The 24,225-nt window shown below is 33.4% G+C and overlaps 1 protein-coding gene across 2 annotated transcripts in view; it reads right to left on the reverse strand.

Annotated features, from left to right (window-relative positions):
* The window catches only part of MKLN1 (muskelin 1), a 184,536-nt gene that overhangs the window by 80,058 nt on the left and 80,253 nt on the right, over positions 1–24,225 (reverse strand). For both annotated transcript variants that reach the window (XR_016394281.1, XM_022580889.2), the window contains exons 7-8: positions 9,861–9,938; positions 6,881–6,946 (exon numbers count right to left, since the gene is read on the reverse strand). Coding sequence is in view for 1 of the 2 variants with exons in the window: in XM_022580889.2 (XP_022436597.1) it covers positions 6,881–6,946; positions 9,861–9,938 (144 nt within the window). In the remaining variant the exon portion in view is untranslated. The remainder of the gene's footprint in view (positions 1–6,880; positions 6,947–9,860; positions 9,939–24,225) is intronic.

Genomic DNA, 24,225 nt, shown 5'->3' on the forward strand with positions numbered 1-24,225 from the left:
AACCATATGAATATATTTGTATTTAAAAACTAAAACCCATGTTTACCTACTTTCTTCAATAGCTTCTTTAAAGAATATCAAGAAAAACCATTATGTGGCATTAAAAAAAAAAAAGAAAGCACGTTACATATAATTGGTACAGTCAGAGAGGTTCAGATTTCCACAGAACGGTTCTTTCAAGTGACAAGCAACTTCTTTTATAGATACCAAACACTGGGATTTTGCCGAAATCTTACTACCTATTCTGCTTGAGAGACAGAAAAAGGCTGGTACCGTAGGTTCTTAAAATTCAATGAGAGTTGAACAAAGAATTGCCTGGTACCATGGATATTTTAAGTTTTCATCTAGACAGACTTCTACACTGAAGCAAAACAGACATGCCTTTTTCTCTTTTTGCCTTATTTTACCCAGAGTTGAAACCCAATTCAGAGTTGAATAACCTAAGTAGAGAAATGCCAGGTATAGGAATAAATCAATAAAATTGACATACACTCCCAAGTAGGACAAAATACTACATTCCTTCTCTACTACATTCAATACAATACTACATTCTTCTCTGGTAAGAATAATAGAATTCACTTAGGATAGAAGAAAGCTTTGAAAAATCAGAGTAAAATTTATGCCACCATGTACTTTTTAAAATGGTGAGTCTATCCTTACAGCTGTAGCAAAATGAAAAAAATATCTACAGACTGAAAAAGGAAAAGAAAATTCAGGGACTATTAATTTTTAATATTTAAGAAAACAAGATAAATGAAACACTGGGAAGCAATAATTGCTTCGAAATACAAGTCACTTTAAAAGAAGCTGAAATGAGCTCTATGAAGTTTCAGTCTAGTGAAATACCTGGCACATTGGAAGCACTCAATAAATGTTAGCAATTATTAGGTCAGCTATTGTTCCTCACTCTTTATATCTGCAATAGCTTTTAATAAGGATGTAAAGGAATCAACTATGTTTTTCAATTTCACTTTATGGTATTTTATAAGTGAAGTGATATGCTTTATTAGTATTTATGTATTTAAAATTTGCTGAGGTCTCAGGACTTAGCCCTCACAATCTACTGTATTTTCTGTTTTCACCTATCATACCTGAGATTTTCACTGTATCTTCCACATTAGGAAACTAAGAACCACTATAGTAACAGCAGCAAAAACATGGGCTTTGGAGCCAGACAGTCCTACAGACCTGTGTTCAAATCCCAGCTCCACAGCCCTGGACACAGCACGACCTATTCTGTAAAATGAAGGTATCTACCTTTTCAGCTGTAAATGAAACGTATGAACATATAAAAGTGCTAATCGCAACCTCTACATGTAGTAGGTATTTAATAAATATTATTACTCCTCAGGTTAAAAATAAAAAGTTTTAGTCTAGTGAAGATGTTCTTAACTCGTTGATGATCTGAATTCATGGATTCTCTTCCAGAAAAATGTACATACAAAGAAAATTTGTATATAACTTCAACAGATTAAGAGCCCTTGCTTAGGAAACCTTCAAATTGCATATTTAAAATAAGGACTGGGCTTCTCTAAACTGTATTTCACTACTTAGGCACCAACCTTATAAAGAAAGAACTTCTAGTTTCTTCAAATTCTACTTGGGGAAAGTCACTCTACTACTAAATTAACCTAATCCTTAATAAAAAAGTTCTTAAAAGGAATTTTAATATTTTTTCCTAAAAATCTAAAAGTATATTTATCCTTTCCTTTCTAAAACATCAATAAGGGCAATATATACAAAAGATGAAACAATTATACCAAAATACTATTGGTTAGTTAGAACGTGGAATTATGAGTGAGATATTTTTTCCCTCAACACAGCACTGCTTTTCATGTTGTTTTAAATTGCTTTTCAAAAATTTTTAAATTGTTTAAAAATATTTCCACTGTGAGATTCTGTCAAAAAAACAAACACAAAAGAAAGATCTCTAAATTTACATCAAATTCTCTCAGCAGAACTAATCAGTATATATTTGTAGATAAATATGTTGCATATAAAAATACATATTATATAAATAATATATATTGATACTTACATATAAGACATTATTTCATTTAACTCTCACAGCAACTTAATTTATTATTCCTGTTTTTATTGTCATTATAACTCATTCAAGATCAAACAAAAAGTCGGTGGTAAAGTCAGGACTGAAATCCAGGTATGTCTCTCTCTCTCTCTCTCATACACACACACTTCCTTCCCACACACTCAACCTCCAACCACTATATTTAATTGTTATATCAGTAAGCCTGGACTAGAAAAGGTTCTTTCAGAGACTTAACAAGAAATACAACTTTGAAGATAATTAAAATCAACCTGATGATAGCAGTTATAAGACTCTGGTACATAAATGATAAAATAAAAGTATATGAAACCACCTTGGTAAATTATGCTATTAATAATTTTACAATAGAAGCAGAATTTCTAGAGAAAAAAATCCCAAAGATATCCCAGATTCTGCTCCTACACCCAAATTAAATTCAGAAAGCACCAACTGTTACCCTAAAAAAATGCAAAGTCTACATAACCTTTTTCTACCTAGATTCCAAGGTAATAAGAACTACAGCTTTAAGGAAATATAGTCTATATACTAGAAAAGAACAAACAGAATCACCAGAAAATTTAAATATATTAGAGTATAACCAATAACATAAATTCACCTCAGAAAAATATTAGCATATTACAACAAATGACATCATGACACAATCCAGTCATCAAGGTTTAAAGCAATATCAGAGTGTAGTTTCCAAGTAAATATTTTTCTTTCAACTCGAAGGAAAATGGATTTTAAAATTTTGATTCAGTTCAACAAATATTCAGTACACACTTACTCCATACCAGGCTTTGCGGCCATAAAAATAAATAATGCAAGATTCTTGTTTTTCCCCTGTCAATAAGAATATTGGGGATGGGAGGTAGAAAGGAGAAAGCTGAATAGAGAGGAATGGGATACATAACACCTACACAAGCAACTCTAAAACAATTTGGAAATCATTATAGTAAAAATAATAGTATGAACAAAGTGCTATGTAAATACAGAAAGGGAAATGATTATTCTGCCTGGACCTGTCTTCCTGAACCCCAAACAATATATCTAACCGCTTACTTGACGTATCTATATACTTGAATGTCTAACTGGCATCTCAACCTGTCTAAAAACAAGTTGCTGAACAACCCACCATATTTAATCCACTTGTTTTACCCATCTTAGGGAAAGGCTATACTATTTTCCCAACTACTCAGGTCAAAACCTTGAGTCATTCATTACTCGTTTCACTCACACCTCATAGCCAATCCATCAGTAAATCCTGTCAGCTGTATGTGACATCTTCAAAATACATCCCAAATCTGACCAATTCTCAACACTGTGATCACCACTCTAGTAAAAGCCAATGCTATCATCACTTCTCTGGTAAGGAACTGCCTCGTTAAAGGTCGCTCTGCTTCTGCCCTTCACCCAATTTGTTTTTTGTTAAAATGCAAAGTCAGTAACATTTCTCAAAACCCAACAATATTTTCCTTTAATCATCTCACTATGAGTAAAGGTTAAAGTTCTTACAAAAGAACTCAATACAACTGCCCCTCACTACCTCTCTGACTTTATCACCTTTACTCTCTTCCTCACCCACCTTATATCTAGCAACAAATAATCTGGGAAAAAAACAAGAGTAGAGGAAAGGTGGTCAAGAGTTTACTTTGGAAACACTATTATTTCAACAATGAATACCACTTACACAGAGCAAGGAATTTCATTTGAAATTTTATATGAATACCAGCAGTATTTACTTACCATGTAATGTCAAAACTTAATAGAAATATTTAACCCTTTAAAAAATATATAGGTAATGAATCTTCCCAATAAACTCCACAAAGGCAGACAAAAATATTACATACCATTTCAAGAGTATTATGGGCCTCCTTAAAGCCCACTCATGAAGCCTCATCTAAGAACAAGGAAATACTAAAAAGGATAGAGCATGGTGATAGAAAGGAATATAGATAGCAATGGTTAACTGAAACAAAAGAGTCGGAATGCCAGGGTATGGCAGTTACTAGACTTTTGAATGGCATTTTAAAAATTCCTTTTGTTTTCTCTTGATATATCAGATTCCTGGATTACCCACCCTCACAACCAGACACGTGTTTAAACTTAACCTAAACCACTATTCTAGAGTCTTATGAAAGTTCAAAGCTTTTTCTGACTTGGTTGACTCCTAGGGCATCTTTCCTTACATTTCTCTCTGCTTCCAGACACCTGAATCCTCAGAAGCTGCATTTCTCCTCTATCTCAATCTGGATCCCAACCCTAATTGCATCACCAGTTCATTTATATATATTTATAAAGAATTCCATACCAATATGTTTTACACACCATCCCTATAACTCATACTCCCTATTACTCATATAAAGGATCATCTGAATGTGGTTAAACCCCTTCAACTTCACCGTTCACATAGTACTGTTTCCACACTATAAGTGGTAATGGTAACATACTGACCATCAAGCTCACTTGAGTTATGGACAACTTTATATTAACTATCATGATATTAACTATCATGATTATTTAGTTTTACCAGACTTTGGTTCCTGTTAAAGGCTCAAAATCTCATTTAATCATCACACATGGACCTAAATAAAGCTTGACCCAGCATTCAGAAAGTTTGGGGGGTGGGGTGGGAAAAAAGCACTGAAACAGACACAAAATGGCTCTAAATAATAATCCCTCTATTGATGGCTAAGTCCCTAAATTTCCTATAGTAGAAATATTTGCTTAAAAATATATTCACAAAGTACTTTTATTACATTTTTATCAACTAGTGCTCATACAGAAGTATGGATACTGATCAATTTTTCATTGTAGACCTTTGTCAACCTATAATAAAGCCTCAGAAACTATGAGAGATTATGCCTTTAATGATTCCATCTGGAATATATCCCATGCCTATAATAAGTCATTCTTATTTACAATGACTTACTTTAAGTCATTGCTTTCTTATAATTATTGTTTCTAAAGCAAACCAAGTAAATACTGAAACAACACTTTTCCTCTCCTTGAAATATTTTTTTAAAGGGAATGGGGATAAGGACCTTGAGTCTGCTGAAACCCTGCCCTTAATGCATAAAACCAAGATATTACAGAAAAATATGTGGACCTTTATCACTATATGCTGTAAGTATTTTACTTAAAGGATCTCTGACCTGAAAAGTCAGCATTTAATCGTCAATGACTCTGCTCACACAAAGTTCTGTCAGGATATTTGCCTATCATTTGAATCTTCTCATTTTCCATTCTCAAATATCATGGATTACAAAAAAAGAGAAAAACTTCCTCTTTTCTTACACATTTATTTTACCTATTTTATACAGTCCATATTCCATAATAAGCAACACAGTAAGCACTATGAAAATTCCTTCTGCTCCCTGATAAGGTGAACTTTAAATGTTAAAGTAAACCACATTACTTTCGCATTTAAGGAAAACAGCATTTTGTCTAGAAAATTAAAGTAGCTTTTCAACACTCTTTTCTAGTATTTTATTAGCAATTAAAAAAAAGAATTTAATAATATTTTCATCATGACTGAGAAGAAGAAGAACAGCATTATAAATTCCACTGTATGTTCAAAAGAGGAGAAAAGCTACTGTGGACAATCTAAACACAAATTTTCAACTCTTTTTTTATACCGTATTTAATTTTGGATTAAAAAAACCAATTTCTGTATAGATCTGGTTCTTTGAGAAATAAGCATGTGCATATTTACTGAACTCTCAGGTAGAAAAAAAGATGCTTAGGACTCTACAGCTGAGTCAAGCCTATTTTTGTGGGAAGGAAGGGGTCTGGGAAGAGGGGCCAAGATAAGGAAAGCAAATTCCTATGCCTCAAAATGAAACTTTTCCAAAGAGACCCTAATAATACTCCCAAACAAACTCACAGGTTACTACACAAATTTAGCAGTTAATTGTAAATATTATAATTCCTCCTTTTATTTATAAAACATTTGTGAAAATACATTAATGCCTAGATGATTATTATCTGCATTGCAATAATCTTAGTAATTATAATGAGTCAAAAAAACCTTATTCCTGAAGCACTATTGTCAGCATAATACAATAATAGAACAGAGTTTTTATTACCCTTGGAAAAAGTAAAATATTATTTGGGTGGATACTGGCATTGTATGTGGTAAAGTTTTCTAAAACCAAATAACAAAATAAAATTATACAAAATTCTTGGTATTATTTGCTTTTCAAGATGGTAGTTTGAAACCTATTATAATTTTAGCATTAACCTCTAAATATAATGGTATTTAAGCTGTTCTAGGCTGTAGAAACCTAAGCAAAATTTTCAGTACCAAGTTGCAGAATAAAATTAAAAAGAAGACTAAAACAAATTATTTATAGGCTTGTGGACAGTGTTTAGCAATTTATGCATCTACCAACACTTAGGCTACTTAATTTTATATTCTCTCCCTCTAAAATATATCTTAATTCTCTTTTACTGCAACAATTCCCATATTACGGCATTAAAATATAAATGCACTAAAAATCCAGAAATACTCCACAGTATACTATGGAAATCAAACACATATAAAACTACACACACACACACACACACACACACACACACACCTCTAAAGGGCTGCACGTTACATTTCTTTTAGGTTATCTAATTTCCTTTGTGCAGCAGCCTCCCCTCCCTGACGTGCCATTGCCTAGTTTAGGTTATTACCTGTAGATAATGGCAATTTTCTTTGCTACTTGGTTATGGCCAATGACATTTAACTTGGTAAGGAATGGAAAGAAGTACATTTATGACTACCTGATATTTAAATGTATAATTTTTTTAAAGAATTTGCTTTCCATTCCAAGTAGTCCTCACCTGTTTGAACATCAATAACCATCTGATGGCCTCCTCTCATTCCTGGTCGGTTATCTTCTCCATCACCTGAAGTAGAAACAATATTTTCTTTAAAGAAATACCACAGAACAACTGCATATCCAGAGTAACTTCATTCATAAGTCTGTAATGAGTAGTGAGAATAACACACACTTATTCTTTCAATATTAAGAATAAGAGGACTCGTAAGAGACATAATATGACATAACTAAGTTTATAATAATTATCTTGCTCTTTTTTTCTAATTGCTTTCAGGCTCTTAATGCAACTGGAAGCTATTTTCAACTTATTTAGGACCAATGCCATAAATCAGCAAAGACACAGGATATTCCACAAAAATGTAAAATCTCTAAACTAGTGAAGTGACAAAGTGAAGATGGAAAACAATCACAGAACTAGATCACAGGTCTATAACTCCAGGCATGGTTTATTAGTATAATGAGCAGTTTTAAAGTTCATAAAACCAGCTACTGAAAACTAAGATGCTATCAAGTTTTACATTAATGATAAATTCATCACTGTATTAATTTTGTGCCAATATTTCAAAAATCATCTCCCACATAATCTACCAACTATTTTATTTGAGTAGTACTGTCTGACAAAATGTAAGATTTGCTTCCCTTTGATTCTTATTTACATCACAAAGCTTAATAGGCAGGTTTAAATATAATCAGTGAAAATTTTAAACCTCTGAAGAAAAAAACTATTGTTTAACTTATATTTATCTTATTTTATATCAGATCTTTTATATATAACTTAATTTCAATGGTTCAAAAGGTTACAGGATTCTAATGCCTTACTTGATGTAAACCAGAAAACCTGAGGTTTTCTTTGTAACTCTCCCATTAACTGAAATACATTACTTTAGGTAATAACTTTCCCTGTATCAGCTTTCTCCTATGTAAAATAGGGAACATCCAATTTTTTTTTAATTGTGTTTTTTAGGTAAAGGGCATTTTTATTTTTATTTTTTATTTATGTATTTTTTGGCCACGCCATGTGGCATGCGGGATCTTAGTTCCCCAGCCAGGGATCAAACCCATGCCCCCTGCACTGGGAACCCAGAGTCTTAACCACTGGACTGCCAGTGAAGTGCCGGGAACATCCAAATTTTTACTAATTCCACAGGGGTATTATGAAAAAGACTGAAATACCAGTTCTTGTATATTATAAATAAGATGCAAAACTGAAGCCGTATTCAAGCCCTAATCATTCAAAAGTTTCCTGCAAATTCTTTCTCCTTTTTAATAGCTAGGTTTAGAATTTATAGCTCATTATTGTTGAAGTTTCACCCTTTTTTCCCTTCTTCCCCCAATTAGTAAAGTCAGTATTACCACCTTCAAGAACAGATTAAGAGGGAATTCCCTGGTGGCACAGTGGTTAAGAATCTGCCTGCCAATGCAGGGGGACACGGGTTCAATCCCTGGTCTGGGAAGATCCCACATGCCACGGAGCAACTAAGCCCGTGCGCCACAACTACTGAAGCCCGTGTGCCACAACTACTTAAGCCCGTGTGCTCTAGGGGCCGCATGCTGCAACTACTGAAGCCTGAGCGCCTAGAGCCCATGCGCTGCAACGAGAAGCTACCGCAATGAGAAGCCCGTGCACTGCAACAAAGCGTAGCCCCTGCTCACTGCAACTAGAGAAAGCCCGCATGCAGCAATGAAGACCCAATGCAGCCAAAAAAAATAAATAAATTTAAAAAATAGGGCCTCCCTTGTGGTGGTGCAGTGGTTAAGAATCCAGCTGCCAATGCGGGCGACACGGGTTCGAGCCCTGGTCTGGGAAGATCCCACGTGCCGCAGAGCAACTAAGCCCATGTGCCACAACTGCTGAGCCTGCTGCGCTGTAGAGCCCGCAAGCCACAACTACTGAGCCCATGCGCCGCAACTACTGAAGCCCGCACTCCTAGAGCCCATGCTGCACAACGAGAGAAGCCACCGCAATGAGAAGCCCGCGCACTGCAACAAAGAGGAGCCCCCACTTGCCGTAACTAGAGAAAGCCCGCGCGCGGCAAGACCCAACGCAGCCAAAAATAAGTAAAATAAAAATTTAAAATAAATAAAAAATAAAGAAGACAGATATTTGATCATTAAAAAAAAGAACAGATTGTCAGTATGTTTGCATTTTATATATTTAATCCATTAGTTTTCAAATATAATAGTCTGCTACAACATGCACTTCTGAAGAAAATTACCTCATATATGACTGATAAAGCAGGAAAATGATGCTTATATAACTCAGAAATCATGGAGGTTCATAAGCAATTTTCTCCAGTATATTAATGTTTAACACTATTTGAGGAAAGCTTTCTCACACTTAAAATGAAGGCTTTAGCAATGTATGAAGACCACAGGAGGTGGTCTTCAGCTTGAGGGTCTATAGCTCAAGGAAAGAAGCATGAGCCCTAGGGCTTAAAGCTCCAAAATCACTGTGATGCTCAATATAAATGCCTATATTTAACTGTACTAGTATTTATTTTTATTAGAATTGTTATTTTTTATTATTAGTATCTGGTTATATTATTAGTTTTTATCATTAGTTTTTATTATTAGTATCTGATTATAAAGTTCCACAGATTTAGAATGGTATGTCCCATTTCTACTTCTCTCATAAGCCCCATTAGCTTTTGTGAGCAATTCTGCAGAACTTAAGGTTTTTCAGGGACACGTTTGGGATTACAACACAATAGCCTATAATTTTATAGTGTCTCTATAAAAGCAGTTTATGATGGTATTCTGTGTAAAAAATGCCCAACCTTCTGTTATAGCAATAAAACAAAAAGGTTTAAAAGAAAAATTTAATATAATAAACTTCCTCTGCCATCTAGTTGAGGAACCTATGTCTTGTTTTAAACACCTGCTTTTCGTTAATAGGGTACAGTGAAACTTGAGCTACCTTCGGATACATGAAACTGGGACATTAAAGAAAAAGCACCCACAACCTAGAAGGTAGGACTTACCTTTGGTGCTTTTGGGAATGATTTGACTCCATCGTGGCTTATATTCCTGTTGACTGATATACTGATTGAACAAGCCATCTGCAAATATCAAAGAAAGAGAGAATTACACCCTAACAGCTTACACTTTTTATTACAGCAAAAAAGACCAAAATGTAGAAGCCTACATTAAAGAAAATTACTAATATGTCACTAATACAATAGCACATTTTCATAAAATATGTGTCAGTTCAGTTTTTATGCTACCTCAAATATAAATAGCAAAGTATTAGTTGACACAACCATGTAAACGAATTGTTTTAGTGGCAGCTCATACTAAGCTTACTAAGTTTCCCCCATTTTTGTACTACTATACAAAAAAGCTAGAGAAGGAAATGGGAGCTCCAACAACTTTGGTCTAGGCCCTTGTATTTTCAGGAAAAAAAACAACTAATCCTTTAAAGTGAAAATACCATTTTTAGAGTTTTCTTTGAGTACAAAACTACATAGAGATAAAAGCACCAGTAATAGTAATAGTATATTTATTGAATACTAAATGTTAGAATCTGTGCTATCTTATCTGATTTAATTCTAAAAAACAGCCTTATGAATTGGGCATTATCATCTTCATTTTACAGATGTGGAAATGCATATTTAGAGAAATTAATGAATTTAACCCAAATCACACAGCTCTTGAGTGGTGGGGCTGGGACTCATGTTTCACTATGCTTTACTTACTTCATTAATAAATTCTAAATCTCCTTCTTAAGAGGAGTTGTTACAGTACAGTAACTAGTTGTTACACTAGGTACTACTATGGTCATGGGGACTGAACTCCCCACATATATCCATTCTACCCCAAATTATCATCAAGTCCTAATCCTGTGCCCCTCAACAAAGATTAGTTTAAGAATGGTATGAAACCCAATTCTGGCTAATGAAACATGAGGATCTCTGGTGGGGGTGGGGTGGGGGGGGCCTTCAAGGAAATGTTTCCTTACTTTTAAATGACTCTACAGAGAAGAAGAAAGTACTTTTGTTCCTCTGGAAATGTTCAGAATCTGTATGAAAATGTACATTCCTGCTATAGCCCATTTGTAGAGGTCTGATAATGAAATCAACTCTATAATGATGACAGGGCAGAGAGAGATTAAGAAACTGGGTCACTGAATTGACTAACCATGAAATTTACCTTATCTCTGGACTTCTTGTTATATGATAAAATAACATTTCCTTACTTTTTAAACTAGGGTTTTCTTTGACATGAACCCAAACAGATTATAATTTATAGAGTTACCCTTACTATAATTCTGTCATTTGACTCTGATTTCAATCTGAATAAAGGATTCCCTTTTGCTTCATTTAGCCACTGAAAGCAAATACTTTTCCAAAGAATTTATAAGTAAAACTGTCTGTTCTCTGTGACTTGTATACTTGCCAGAGACTGCGTAATTTACAAAAACCTCCCTAATCTCTTTCTTTTCTGGGTAATTATGAAACTCAGTGGTAACCACACCCTTCAGCTTTCAAGTCTTTCCAGATGGCTTTAACTGAAAACCTCTATCCCATAAACTCATCTAGTTTCTTTTTTCTTTGCCCGTGGGACTTTAAAAAATTCTTGCAAAAAAGAAAGTTCTCTCCTCTTAAATTAGCACTCACAAATTAGCATTTATGTTTTAATTGTTAAAGTAAGGGGGAACAAGTGGATTCACAACTTATTTTAGTGAGGGTGTTTCTATCATATCACCTACTCCCCCATGGGCTTTTCTGACAATTCTTGCCCCATCCAGCCTACTCTGGCCAATACTGGTTTCCCATTACAAGAGCTGGAAATCTTTTCTTTTTTCAGATAAAATGTTGTGGGGCTCCTATTAATAGCAATGATAAGATGATAATAAAATATTAATCATAAATTTAGTATTATATAGAAGTAAAACACCGTAATTAAATTTTATTCCATTTTGTGAAAGGCACATAAAAGTTAAATGATCCTTTTTAAAAACCTTAAACAGAGAAGATAAAATTAATCAATATAAACAATGACTTTAAAATATTAATTCCACATAATGGCTAACTGAAGAGGAGAGAGAGAAAAAAGTAAAGATGGGAGTATATGGAGATGGGTAGAAAACTGAGGGAGATAAGAAAACTCAAGACATGAAAAATACAAAGCAAAAATAGAGACAATTAGAAAAGTAATAAATTTCATACTTTTTAATAGTGCCCAATTGCCATATTACTAAAGTGTCCCATACTAGTTAGTTACACGACTTTTGATAAGTCAAACAAGTTCCTCATCTGCAAAACTGGTGTTTAAGAGTTGGACAGGGCCTGAGGTTCCTTCCACACTGTGGCATACTAGGGTCCCACCACTGTTAGAACCAATATATTTACTCGAACTGTGTGTGTCTGGCTGATCCCACCTATGTTCATCTTAGAAAAGTCTCCATCTCCTCTTTCTCCTTAAGTCTTCTGTGACTATTCTGAAAAAGAAATCACAATCCACTGGGGGAAATTCTTCTAAGAGCTCTTAAGGCAGTAATCACAGGAAATAATCTGACGGATGACCCCATTCCTGATCTTTAAAATCATTCTGAACACTGCAGGTAAAATTAAATTCTCTAATTGTTTCTTCAACTAATCCTTCTATCCCCACTCTTAACTAACCTGAAAAACTTACAAATACTCTACCCATCAAGAGCTTCACAGTTTCTCTTCTATCAAACACAACTGTCCTATGAAAATATTGTCAGGAATTTTCAAGTAAAAAAAGCAAACTCTCAAACATTATACCATTTTTGTAAAATCATTTCATAAACACACAGATGAAAAGAAAAAACACTGACATACATCAAAAAGTTAAAAGTGATTTTCTTTGGTTGGCAGGATTAGGATGATCGTGATTTTTGGTTTTGGTTTTTGCCTTTGTACTTCTTTGTTTTCCCAATTTTTTTGCATTGAACTCTATTATTACTGGAAGAAAGGTCACAAAACAACTAGATATGTGGAATTCTTTTCTAAACTTTGGAAAAACTTCGTAACATATTGTTATTACCAATATAAACCATTTTCACATACTTTGTTACCCCTGAAATGTCTCTTCTTCACAGGTCACTAGACACATTCACGTTTCTACAAGCAGTGCTTTGTACACTGACATTAGCTTGTTTTAACAAGGACAAAGAGAGCTAAATATGCACAAAGGATTTATGATCAAGCATGCAGAGGAAATTACTTCCAAAATTTAAACATTAAGTAATCCAAACTTAAAATATTAGAAATTATGATGATTTTACACTAGATACAATTAATCCTCTCTTGAATAATGACAGTTAACAGCATAACATCAGAGATGCTCAGTATATAATAAATGCTTAGAATGGAAAAAAGAGCAGGGGGTGGAGGGACTTTCCCAGCCACATGGTTGACATTTCCTTTGAGTCATCTTAATCTTACTAAGTTCCTTACATTACAACAAACTGTACATAAAACTTCTACCTCCAATAAAGCATACTCCTAGTACATAATGGCACCCTGACAAGTCACACCAATCTTGTACAGTAGTCAAGCAAACATTAAAAAAAAATTGCTTGGCGAACTTTTTGCCTCCTTCTGTCTCAAGTAAATTCCTTTTCTCTTCACTAGTCTAAAGTTCACACAATTCTCTTTGATATCTCTTACTTTTCCTTGGAGACTATTAGAAAACCTGAAGAAAATTATTTCAATATAGCATTATCAAATCTGGAAGTAACTCTCTAAAAAGATCTTACCAAAGAAGAAAGAGTTGACTTTTATTGCACACTTACTGTGTGCAAGACATCACAAAGGTTAATTCATTTACTCCTTAAAATAAATCTACACAATGGTCATTATTAATTACTGCAAAGATTAGAAAATCAAGGTTCAGAGAAATTAATATCATGCCCAAAGACTCTAAACAAAAGGTATAAAACCCAATTCCAAAGTCTAAAATCTTTTCAACTCTTCATAGAATGCATGTAAATAAATACAAACACACAAATAATAGTTTTTAAATTACAATCTAAGATTACACACTATAATAACAGACAGCAAAATTTACCTATTCAACAGCACTTCAATAGACAGCAAAATTTACCTATTCAAAAGGAAGACTGGGAAACATAACTCACCATACCAGATCATTCTACTGCAATATTAAACTGATTATAATAGAAGAGGGATAAAACTAAAACAGTTGAAATATATTATAGTTAATTATAATTTAAAGGAAAAAATGTAATCTCCCTCTTAAATAAAGACATACTGGTAACTGTGGCTAAAGTTTACTTTTTATGTTTCGTTTCTTCTCTGGAACACTGGTTTGTCACTACTCCAGATCACTTTCTCACCTTAAGTATTCATTCATCTGGAAGTTGTTCCAGACAACAAAATGGCTAGTTTGAGAAGCTAGCTGTTCTACCAAAAACCAAAATAAAAACAAAAAACAAAACAAAACACCTCTTTTGGAGAAATCCTGGCTTACCATAAGACACAAAAGCTAGAAACATAAATTCCAGCCCTCTCACACCTCTCTACACTACTATTCAACTCTATTTAATTAACTTCTTGATACTTTCATTTTATAATATTAAACCATCTAATCACTCAAAATAAAAAATGACTTAAAAAACTATGTTGTACTTTGCAGAGAAACATGATAAATTAAAGATTACCCTCATTTAATCTATTACAATACATATTTTATTGCCTCTTGCCAGGGAAACTGGGTTGTCAATAAATAGTCCAGATCAGATCTGGAGCAAGTTATATTTAGTAGCTATTTTCAATGAAATAACATGCTTAAGAATCTTCTTTCACGCTCTCAAACAGAAAAGTAGTAATATAATGTTTTCTTGGTGAACAGTCATTTCAAGTGCTAAAGAAACTTTATTTTTTAATAGAACAAATTAAATTTTTCAAAATCAAACAGTCATAAGCTTGAAATCCTTGAGGTGATCAATAAAAATGCTACAAACATTAAAGCAGGGTAAAGATTTTTTTAAAATACATTGCTTTCAGTTCCTTGTTTTAATGTTAAAGAACTCCCTTTCAAGACCTAAAAACAAATGAAAAGCTGACACCTCTGCAGCCAAAATAATCTCGCCATGTTCCTTATATTTCTAATTCTTGAAAGGCCGCCTTTTGTTTGGTATGCTTACTTGCATATATTCTATATGATTCAGCAAAAAATCTGAGCTTTCTATTGAAACAATGACATTCTCATCTACAAAAATATGAAAACACCTCTTAACACTGTTTTAAAAGTCTCAAAAGCAAAAAAGTAAGGCATTTAAATGTTTATGAACTATTTTTAAAAATTACTTCTGTATTTTAAGAATTCAGGCAGTTGCTAATATTTCTATATGTCTACTTTTGACAAAAATCTAAAGCAGAAAATCAGAAGTGTCTGGCAAAAGTAAAACTATCCAAAAGAACTGAAAATATGACTTAGGAGAAATCACACTAAGACCCAGTTGCTAAGAATTTTCAAACTACTGAAAGGCTCCCGGTCCAATACCATCTCATTTTTCCCCTATGATTATGACTATAATAACTAAACACGTTTCATACAGTCCTAATTAGGCACAAGCTGTTCTTGTCTCTAATGGTGAAAGTACATAATTTTTTTTAAAGAAAAAAAATATATTCAAGCCTCATCCAAGATTAAAAAAGAAAACAGCACAGAATACAGTACTGCTGCCTACATTGAAACTTTTATCAAACTGATTTTTCACCAACACAGAGATTTTTTTTTAAAGAAAAAACTAAAAATTCACTTACAGGTACAGCATAAAAAAGTCTTTATAGTTCAAGAATAATAATGGCTGGGTAAAAGAGATTTTTTTTTAAAATTATGCATTTCAGCAGTTTGATTAAATTCTGAAAAGAGAAATACATGAAATACAACAATTTATGTTACAACAATAAATACTGGGGAAACTGAACCAGTAAATATTTACTTGGATGGTAAAGCATGGTGGTAAGATGAATAGATTCAAATTTTAGCTCTGCCACTTACCAGCTATGCTGTCTTAGGCAAATTACTTAATCACTGACATTTATTAAATTGAAATAATAATACTTACCTAGAAAGCAGGTACAAGAATTAATTCATATATAGTGCTTATTAGAGTAGATGGCATATCGGCCTTTGAATACATGAATAGTTATAATAATGAAGTAATATTTGGAACTATACCTGGCAAAAAACTAATAATTTTTTATGCACAAAATGAGAAATATGGTACAAAGGCAAATAGGAATTAAGAGAAGGAGGAGCAACTGAGGTGCAAAAATAATTTTTAAAAACTAGCTTGAAAGAGCTAGACTTGAAGAATGAGTTTTAAGTGAATGGTGATAAAAAGGAAAAGTAATCAGGGGAGGGAATACAACATAAACAAAAGCACAAAGGCATGACCTAAATGGGAAGGAAATCCAAAAAAGAGGATATATGTATATGTATAGCTGATGCACTTTGCTGTACAGCAGAAACAAAAACAACATTGTAAAGCAACTATACTCCAATTAAAAAAACAAAAAAAAGCACAAAGGCACGAATGAACAGGAATTAGGCAAAGAAGCCATCCTTCAGGAAGCAGTCTGATGAAAAAAAAAAAAGAGAGATTTTGCATTAGGAGTACTGCTGAGAAGAAAGTGTCCCGAGAGAAAAGCAATACCATAAGGAAAAATCTTGCTGTTCTAGAACACAGTCTTAAGAACCTATTTAAAACAGGAAAAACTCATTTCATTCAAAGATTAATAAAACTCAAAAACAACCAACTCAGAATTTATATAAAAATATAAAAAGGAAAAGAAAAAAAATTTTAAGTGGCAAAAGAATCTGATTCAACAGAAAAATGTAGTCATGTAATTGATGAAAATGGCCAAATACTTTTCCATGAATATAAAAGCTAAGTAAGAAACTCTCTTTATAAAAGATGAGCACAAATTAGAGATACAGTTAGAAAACAGATATAAATAGTTGAAAGAGATATGGTATGACAACAAAGATAAATAAAACATGAATGTCAGAGTTGAAGGAAAAGAGGAAGAAAAACAAAATGAATACATAACAGAAATGAAGACCAAAATAAGAAGGAAAGAAAACACTACTAACAATATAGTAATGGAAAAGAGAGAAAGAATTTAGAGAGGGTTGAAAAATTCAACATAAATGTGCAATTAAAATGAGAAGATAAAAGATATACATCTAACTGAAAGAAAACAAAAATACATAATAGTTAATTGACAGTGTCACCACACTGGAGTTGCCCTGTTTATAGAACTACAAAATAATCTAAAACAAAGATATGTTTAATATATTTAAATATTTAAACAGCCAATAGGCAAAAACAGAGATTGCATTCAAAAGAGCAATAGTTGAAACTGGCAACAATGGAAACTGGTTAACAGCGAAATGACATTAAAAATGTATTTGGAGAAGATAATTGTCAATCTAGAATTCTATACCCAGTGAAAATATCCTTCAAGAAAAGAGACAAATTTTCAAGCAAACAAAAACTGAGAGAATTAATCTGCATTAGAAGAAATTCTAAAGGATGTGCTTAAGGCAGAAGGAATATGATCTTAGGTATAAAATCAAAGATTCAAATAGTAGTGAAGAGCAAAAAATTTAGTAAATATTTGGGTAAAATTAATGGACACTGTATAAAACAAGAACAGTAATATCTTCTAGGGTCTCTGAATATGGTATCAAAATAAAGAAAAACAACAGCATATGAGTTGGAAGGTAAGTAGATGGGAGTTCAAAGTCCACTAAGTCCTTGTACTGATAAATTTTGTTAAGTATGTATATTTGTGGTTATTTATGGACTCACCATAAATAAAATACAGAGTGTGTTACTTCCAAATAAAAAAATGAAAAGATTAAAAAGTTTAAAAAGGTAAGAGACAACAACCAAAAACAAGAAATAAAGGACATGACAAAATATATTAAGTAAAATGGTAGGTCTGAACCCATATATTTACCAGTAATTCAATCATGTAAATGAAATAAATGTTCAAATCAAAAGAAGGCAGAGTTTTTAAAAAACAACTAAATTTACAAGAGATACTTCTTTGAAAAAAGGATACAGAAAGCTTGAAATTAAAAGATGGAAAAAGATATGTAAATATTTACCAAACGAAAGCAGACATTAATGTAAGACAATTTATAACTTAAGGCAACAACATTAGTAGAGATAAAAACACACTTAAAGATAAAAGATTTCATTCAAAATAAAAGAATTTAAAATTTGTATTCATCTAGAAACATAGCTTCAAAATATACGAAGCAAAAACTGCCAGAATTATAAGAAGAGACAATTCCATAATCATAGTAGGAAGTGTTAACACATTTTTCTTAGTAATTGAGAGAATCAGACAGAAAACATTGGTAAAGCAGATTTATGCAACATGATTAGCAAACTGGACCAACTGGACATATATAGAACACTGCAGTAACAACTAAAGAACTGGATTTCTGTCCAAGTGTACCTAATATGTTTATAAAAATTGAACAAAGTGGGCCATATGGTAAGTCTTATCAAATTTCAAAGAATTGGAATAGTACAAAATATGTACTCTGACCACTATGCATTTATGCCAGAAATCAGTAATGAGGAAAAGAGCCAGAAAATCTTTATGTATTTGGAAATTAAAAACTATATTTCTATATAACTATGACTCACAAAAGAGCAATATCATTTCCTAATGAAATTACTGAACTGGACAAAAATGAAAACACTTCATAGCACAACTGAAAAAGAAGAAGAAGGAAATTTATATCCTTAAATGCATATATGGGGAAATAACAAAGTCTGAAAATTAATAAGCTAAGCATCAATCTCAATAAATTATAAAACGCATATTCATCTCAAAGAGGGAAAGAAGACAACATTAAATAAATAGCATAAGCCAAGGACATAAAAGTTAACATAAAGAATCAACAAACCAGAAGTTGGTTCCCTCAAAAGATCACTGAACTTGCTAAGCTTATGGTGAAGGCAATAGATTGGGGGGACTTCCCTGGTGGAGCAGTGGTTAAGAATCCGCCTGCCAATGCAGGGGGCACGGGTTCGATCCCTGGTCCTGGAAGATCCCACATGCCACGGAGCAACTAAGCGCATGTGCCACAACTACTGAGCCTGCGCTCTAGAGCCCGCGAGCCACAACTACTGAAGCCCGCATGCCTAGAGCCCGTGCTCTGCAACAAGAGAAGCCACCACAATGAGAAGCCAGCGCACCGCAACAAAGAGTAGCCCCGCTCACTGCAACGAACACCCAACACAGCCAAGAATAAATAAATAAAATAAATGTATTAAAAAAAAAAAGAAAGTAATGGATTAGGGAGGGAGAAAGAATTCATAAATAACCAATATAAGGAATGAAAAAAAGAGACATCTCAAGTAATTCTACAAACATTAAACAGATAATAAGGGGATATTAGGCACAGTTTCACATCCATAAGCTTGAAATTTTAGATGAAACTGAAACAAACTACTAGAAAAGTGTAATTTGTTAAAGCTCAATCAACCAACCAAACAACTCTGAAGAGTCCTACGAAGTTTCAAGAAACTGAATTGGTAAGCTAAAAATATTCCTGCAAGCAAATCTCAAGCACAGATAGCTCAATGGTAAATTCAACCAAGCATTTAAGAAAGAAATAATTCACATCTTACATTTATTCAGAAAATAGGAAGAAAAGGTTAACTCCTCAACACATTATGTGAAATTAGCCTAATAATGATACTAAACCTGAACAGGAAGATATGAGAAAGAAAAGGTACAAGGTCAACCTTACTAACAAAAATAGTTGGAAGAATTCTAACAAAACATTAGTCAATCTAAACCCAAAATAACTTTAAAAAATACATAACAAAGTTAAGTATATATGAGGTTTAACATTAGAAAATCATTTACTATGATTTCATATATTAATAGGGTAGGAAAATCATATCACAAAAGATAGAGAAAAAGTGGCAAAATCCAATATCCATTTATGACACAAACTCTTAGGAATCTTGGAATCTGATACAGAATCTCCCAAAACCCCAGATCAAAAATATATTTAACAATGAAATGTAAAAAGCATTTCTTCTGGGATCATGAACTACACAGGGTTATCCACTATAATTATGCCATGGCAATCTTTTTCTAAAGATCCTGGCAGAGATTAAACACAAGGGGGAAAAAGTTACCAGGGTTGGAAAGAAAAATGTGTCATTATGCCTAAGTACAGCTGACCCTTGAACAAGACAGGTTGGAACCGCACATGTCCACCTATATGTGGATGTTTTTTCCAATAAATATATTAGAAAATTTTCTGGAGATTTTCAACAGTTTGAAAAAACTCGCAGATGAACCACACAGCCTAGAAATGTCAAGAAAATTAAGAAAAGGTGAGGTAAGTCATGAATGCACAAAATATGTAGGTACTGCTCTATCCATATTTATACAGGCATAAGGTGAGTGCTATTTAATATAAAATTAATAATGTGTTGGTTTTCCTACTGTTTTATAACTTTGCTTTCAAAGAATTACATTACTGTACAGTATGCCCCCCTCCCACCCTCTCTCAACTGGAGAAACTATCAGCCTATCATCAGAGGTAAATAGTTTTTAGAAAATATAACAATGTTTCCAATACTGTATTATAAATATGACTAATACTGTATGCCATAAAAATTTTATAACAATTCATTCATTAGCATAAAGACTAAGCTATTGTGAAGCAATTGTATCAATTACACTAGACTACCGTAAAGCAATCATATTGCTGCTGCTTCATTACCAATGCATGAATTGTTAGACCTGTAAACAAATATGAATTTCTTTTTCCACATTAACTTTCATCTTTGATGTCTAGTGTTAGTAATGCATATAATACGTACAGTGTTTCGTATCACTAAGACAATATTGACACAGGTACTGACAATTTATCTTGTAAACAGATAATGTAAACTTACGATATTAATAAACATAGTACACACTGTAAATGTTTTCTCTTCCTTATGATTTTCTTAATAACATTTTCTTTATTTTATTGTCGGAATACAGTATATATATGTAACATATAAAATATGTGTTAATTGACTGTTCATGTTATTGGTAAGGCTTCCAGTCAACAGCAGGCTACTAGTAGTTAAGTTCTGGGGGAATCAGTTACACGTGGATTTTCAACTGTGCAAGCGGTAGGACAGGGGAGGGAGAGCTGGCGCCCCTAACCCCCACGCTGTTTAAGGGTCAACTGTATTTTAAACTGAATGAAAATGAAAACAACATAGCAAAATTTGTGAGATACAACTAAAGCAGTGCTTAAGGGAAATTCTTAACACCAAATGCTTACATTAGAAAAGAAGAATCTCTAATGGCTTCAGCTTTCATATTAAGAAGCTAGGAAAAGAAGAGCAAATTAAAACCAAAGTATGTGGAAAAAAGGAAATAAAAAAGATACAGAAATCAATGAAATAGAGAGAAAAGATAAAACAAAGAAACCAAGAGCTGTTTTCTTAAAATAAAACTGATAGATCTCTAGCCAGACTACCAAGAAATGAAAGACAAAAATTACCAATATCAAGAACATGATATGACATAAAGGACAATAATGGAATATAAACAACTTTATGCCAGTAAATTCATCAATTTAGATGAAATGGGCATATTCCTCAAAAGACACAAACTACCAATATTCCCTCAATAAGAAACAGAATATAAATAGCCCGATATCTATTAACAATACTAAATTTGTAGTTAAAAACCTTGCCACAAAAGTAACTCCAACAAGATTTGAGATCTCAAAAAAATTCTAAGGAGAGGGAAATAGGCCTACCATATAATTAACAATTATGGCATAAACCAAGGTATGGGAAGGAAGAGATACAGGGTGGGGTGGGGGTGGGCAGGAGTGTGGGGTGGAGTAGAGAAAAAAGAAAGGAGGAGGGGAAGAGGGAAGAAGGGAGGGAGAGAGATAAAGACCTCAAGTTTAAACTTTAGGACTACTTTATTAAACTTTAAACTTTATCTCCCCCTTGTCTCACAAAAGCAAACTTTTATTTCATTAACAAATAAGATAAACACTGCAAAGGGAGGTTTTCTTTAAGTATTTTCTGTTCCTGGGTGATTACTTTTGCCTATCATCACTGGATTCTACCTTTTTTCCCTGGCATTGTCAAAGAGGAAGTAGCAATGATTGGTTCAGGCATCACCTCTAATGAAATTAAACGTAAATGCAGGGATGTTTCTAGGCAAATAGGAAGCCTATTAGAGAAATAAATATAGCCCAACACTTTCTTAAAATATAGACCATACTTGAAGAAGAGCATACTAATATACCAAATACACTAAAAGTAGCTTTTGTTTCCTCCACTGTAAGAAATTTGAAAGATGCTTCTGATTCCCTAGACTTTCTTATTTACCAGGCAGGAACTTCTTACCCTTCTCTTCTATGTTTTTAACAGAGCAGAAGCCAAAAAACTTTGCAGTGTTTACTTCCTTATTTGTCCAACAAATCATCATCAGTGCAGTCAGCAGCAAACTGAACAACCCTGGAAGGAATGTTTATTAACTAAACACTGTTCCAAGCCAGTGAGGAGTATAAAAAGTATGACTTGGCTGTTAAGTCTCAAGAATAGTTACTATCAATTTTCCTAAACTTGGTTTCTTCCTGGAGTCAGAAGGATAAGTTAAGTCTCTGCAGTAGCAGAGTTGCACATGATGCTAACAGCTTCTCGTAAATGAGTATATTGCTAAAGAGACAATTTTAAAACCTGTTTTTAGCTAACTAATTACACAAAATTGCTGGTGGTTCTGTTGTTTACTTTACCTTAACAAAATATTAAATGCCTTAAAGATTTAAAACAAAACAAAAAAACCATAAAATTACTTGTGCCTTCTTCATCCTATAGTTAAAAAAGACAGAATTCATTCTCAGAAATGGCATACACATACACACACACACACACACACACACACATACTTTCATTAGTGGCATTTTGATGGTTTGGTAAGAGATTATTATATATGTTCCATTTCGGTATACTCCAAAGTATATTCTATTTCAAACGTAGTAATCATTTATTTGCAAGTATCATCATCAATTAAATAAATAGTAACAATATACAAGGCTGAGAGGCATGTTTGTTATTATAACACAATGGAGCTGCAAGCAATTCATTTTGAGTTAACTTTAAATTTATAAACTCAAAGAAGGCAGTACTGGTTCTGTTTAGCTGTAAAATATTCAACCAATATCTGATAAATGAGTAACTAATAATAATAAATGATAGTGATAAGACTAAAATATACGAAAACAGAGCACTGAGAAAGTCTATTATTCTTTCTTTCTTTCCGTAAAAAGAACAGAATTTCTATACAACTTTGTATCATTCCACAAGTTTCATAATTCAGCATTAAGTTGTTTTCACTCACAATGCTTCTTACTCCAAATGTGTGGGTCTTCTCCTTACACCAACCATTTCTCCAATTCTCTGACTCCAACTTGGTATCCAACCGAGAATCAATTCAATTCTGACACTATCTACCTGGAGTCAGTGTCAGATCTCACAAGTTAAAGGGCTCAGTTCCACAAGACTATTCCCACTTCAGATGCCAATCGCAAATCCCAAGCCACTGGTACTTCTGACCTACCAGCTATAAATTGGGGGTTCCCACAACCCCCACTCAGGTTCGATAATGCTAGAGTAACCACAGATTTCAGGAAAGCACTTTACTTACTATCACTGGTCTATTATAAAGAATACAAGTCTGAAACAGCCAAATGGAAGAAAGATGTAGGGCAAGGTACAGTGTGTGTGTGTGTGTGTGTGTGTGTGTGTGTGTGTGTGTGTGTGTGTGTGTGTGTGTGTGTGTGTGTGTGTGTGTGTGTGTGTGTGTCAAGCTCTAGGGCTTTTTTAGAGGTTCCATTATGTAGGCATGATTGATTAAAACATGGTTTTAGGTGACTGAACACCATCTCTGACCCTGCTCCTCTCCCCAGAGGTCAGGGGTGGGGTTGAAAGTTTCAGCCCTCTAATCACATGGTTTGATCTTTCTGGAGATCTGAAGCTATCTAGGGACTCCAGCCACCAGTCATCTCAGCATACAAAAGACACTCATCACCCTGCAGATCCCAAGGGTTTTAGGAGCTGTGTGCCAGGAAAGAGAAAAGACCAAATTTTTATTATACCACAGCACCTACTCTGTTCTTTGTTACTATGAAAGTGTAGGTTTTTTTTAAAGGATGCTACTCTATACTGCAACAACAGAGTTCCTTATTTTAAATAACAAAACATACCAGACCTTAAGTATTCAATTGGTGTCATCCTCCAAAACAATTACTTTGGGAGATTATATTATGTTCCAATATTCA

The sequence above is a fragment of the Delphinapterus leucas genome, chromosome 9 (genome assembly GCF_059928025.1).
Source record: "Delphinapterus leucas isolate spDelLeu-1000000601 "Yukka" chromosome 9, BTC_Dleu_Yukka2, whole genome shotgun sequence".
In the NCBI taxonomy this organism is placed as follows: Eukaryota; Metazoa; Chordata; class Mammalia; order Artiodactyla; family Monodontidae; genus Delphinapterus; species Delphinapterus leucas.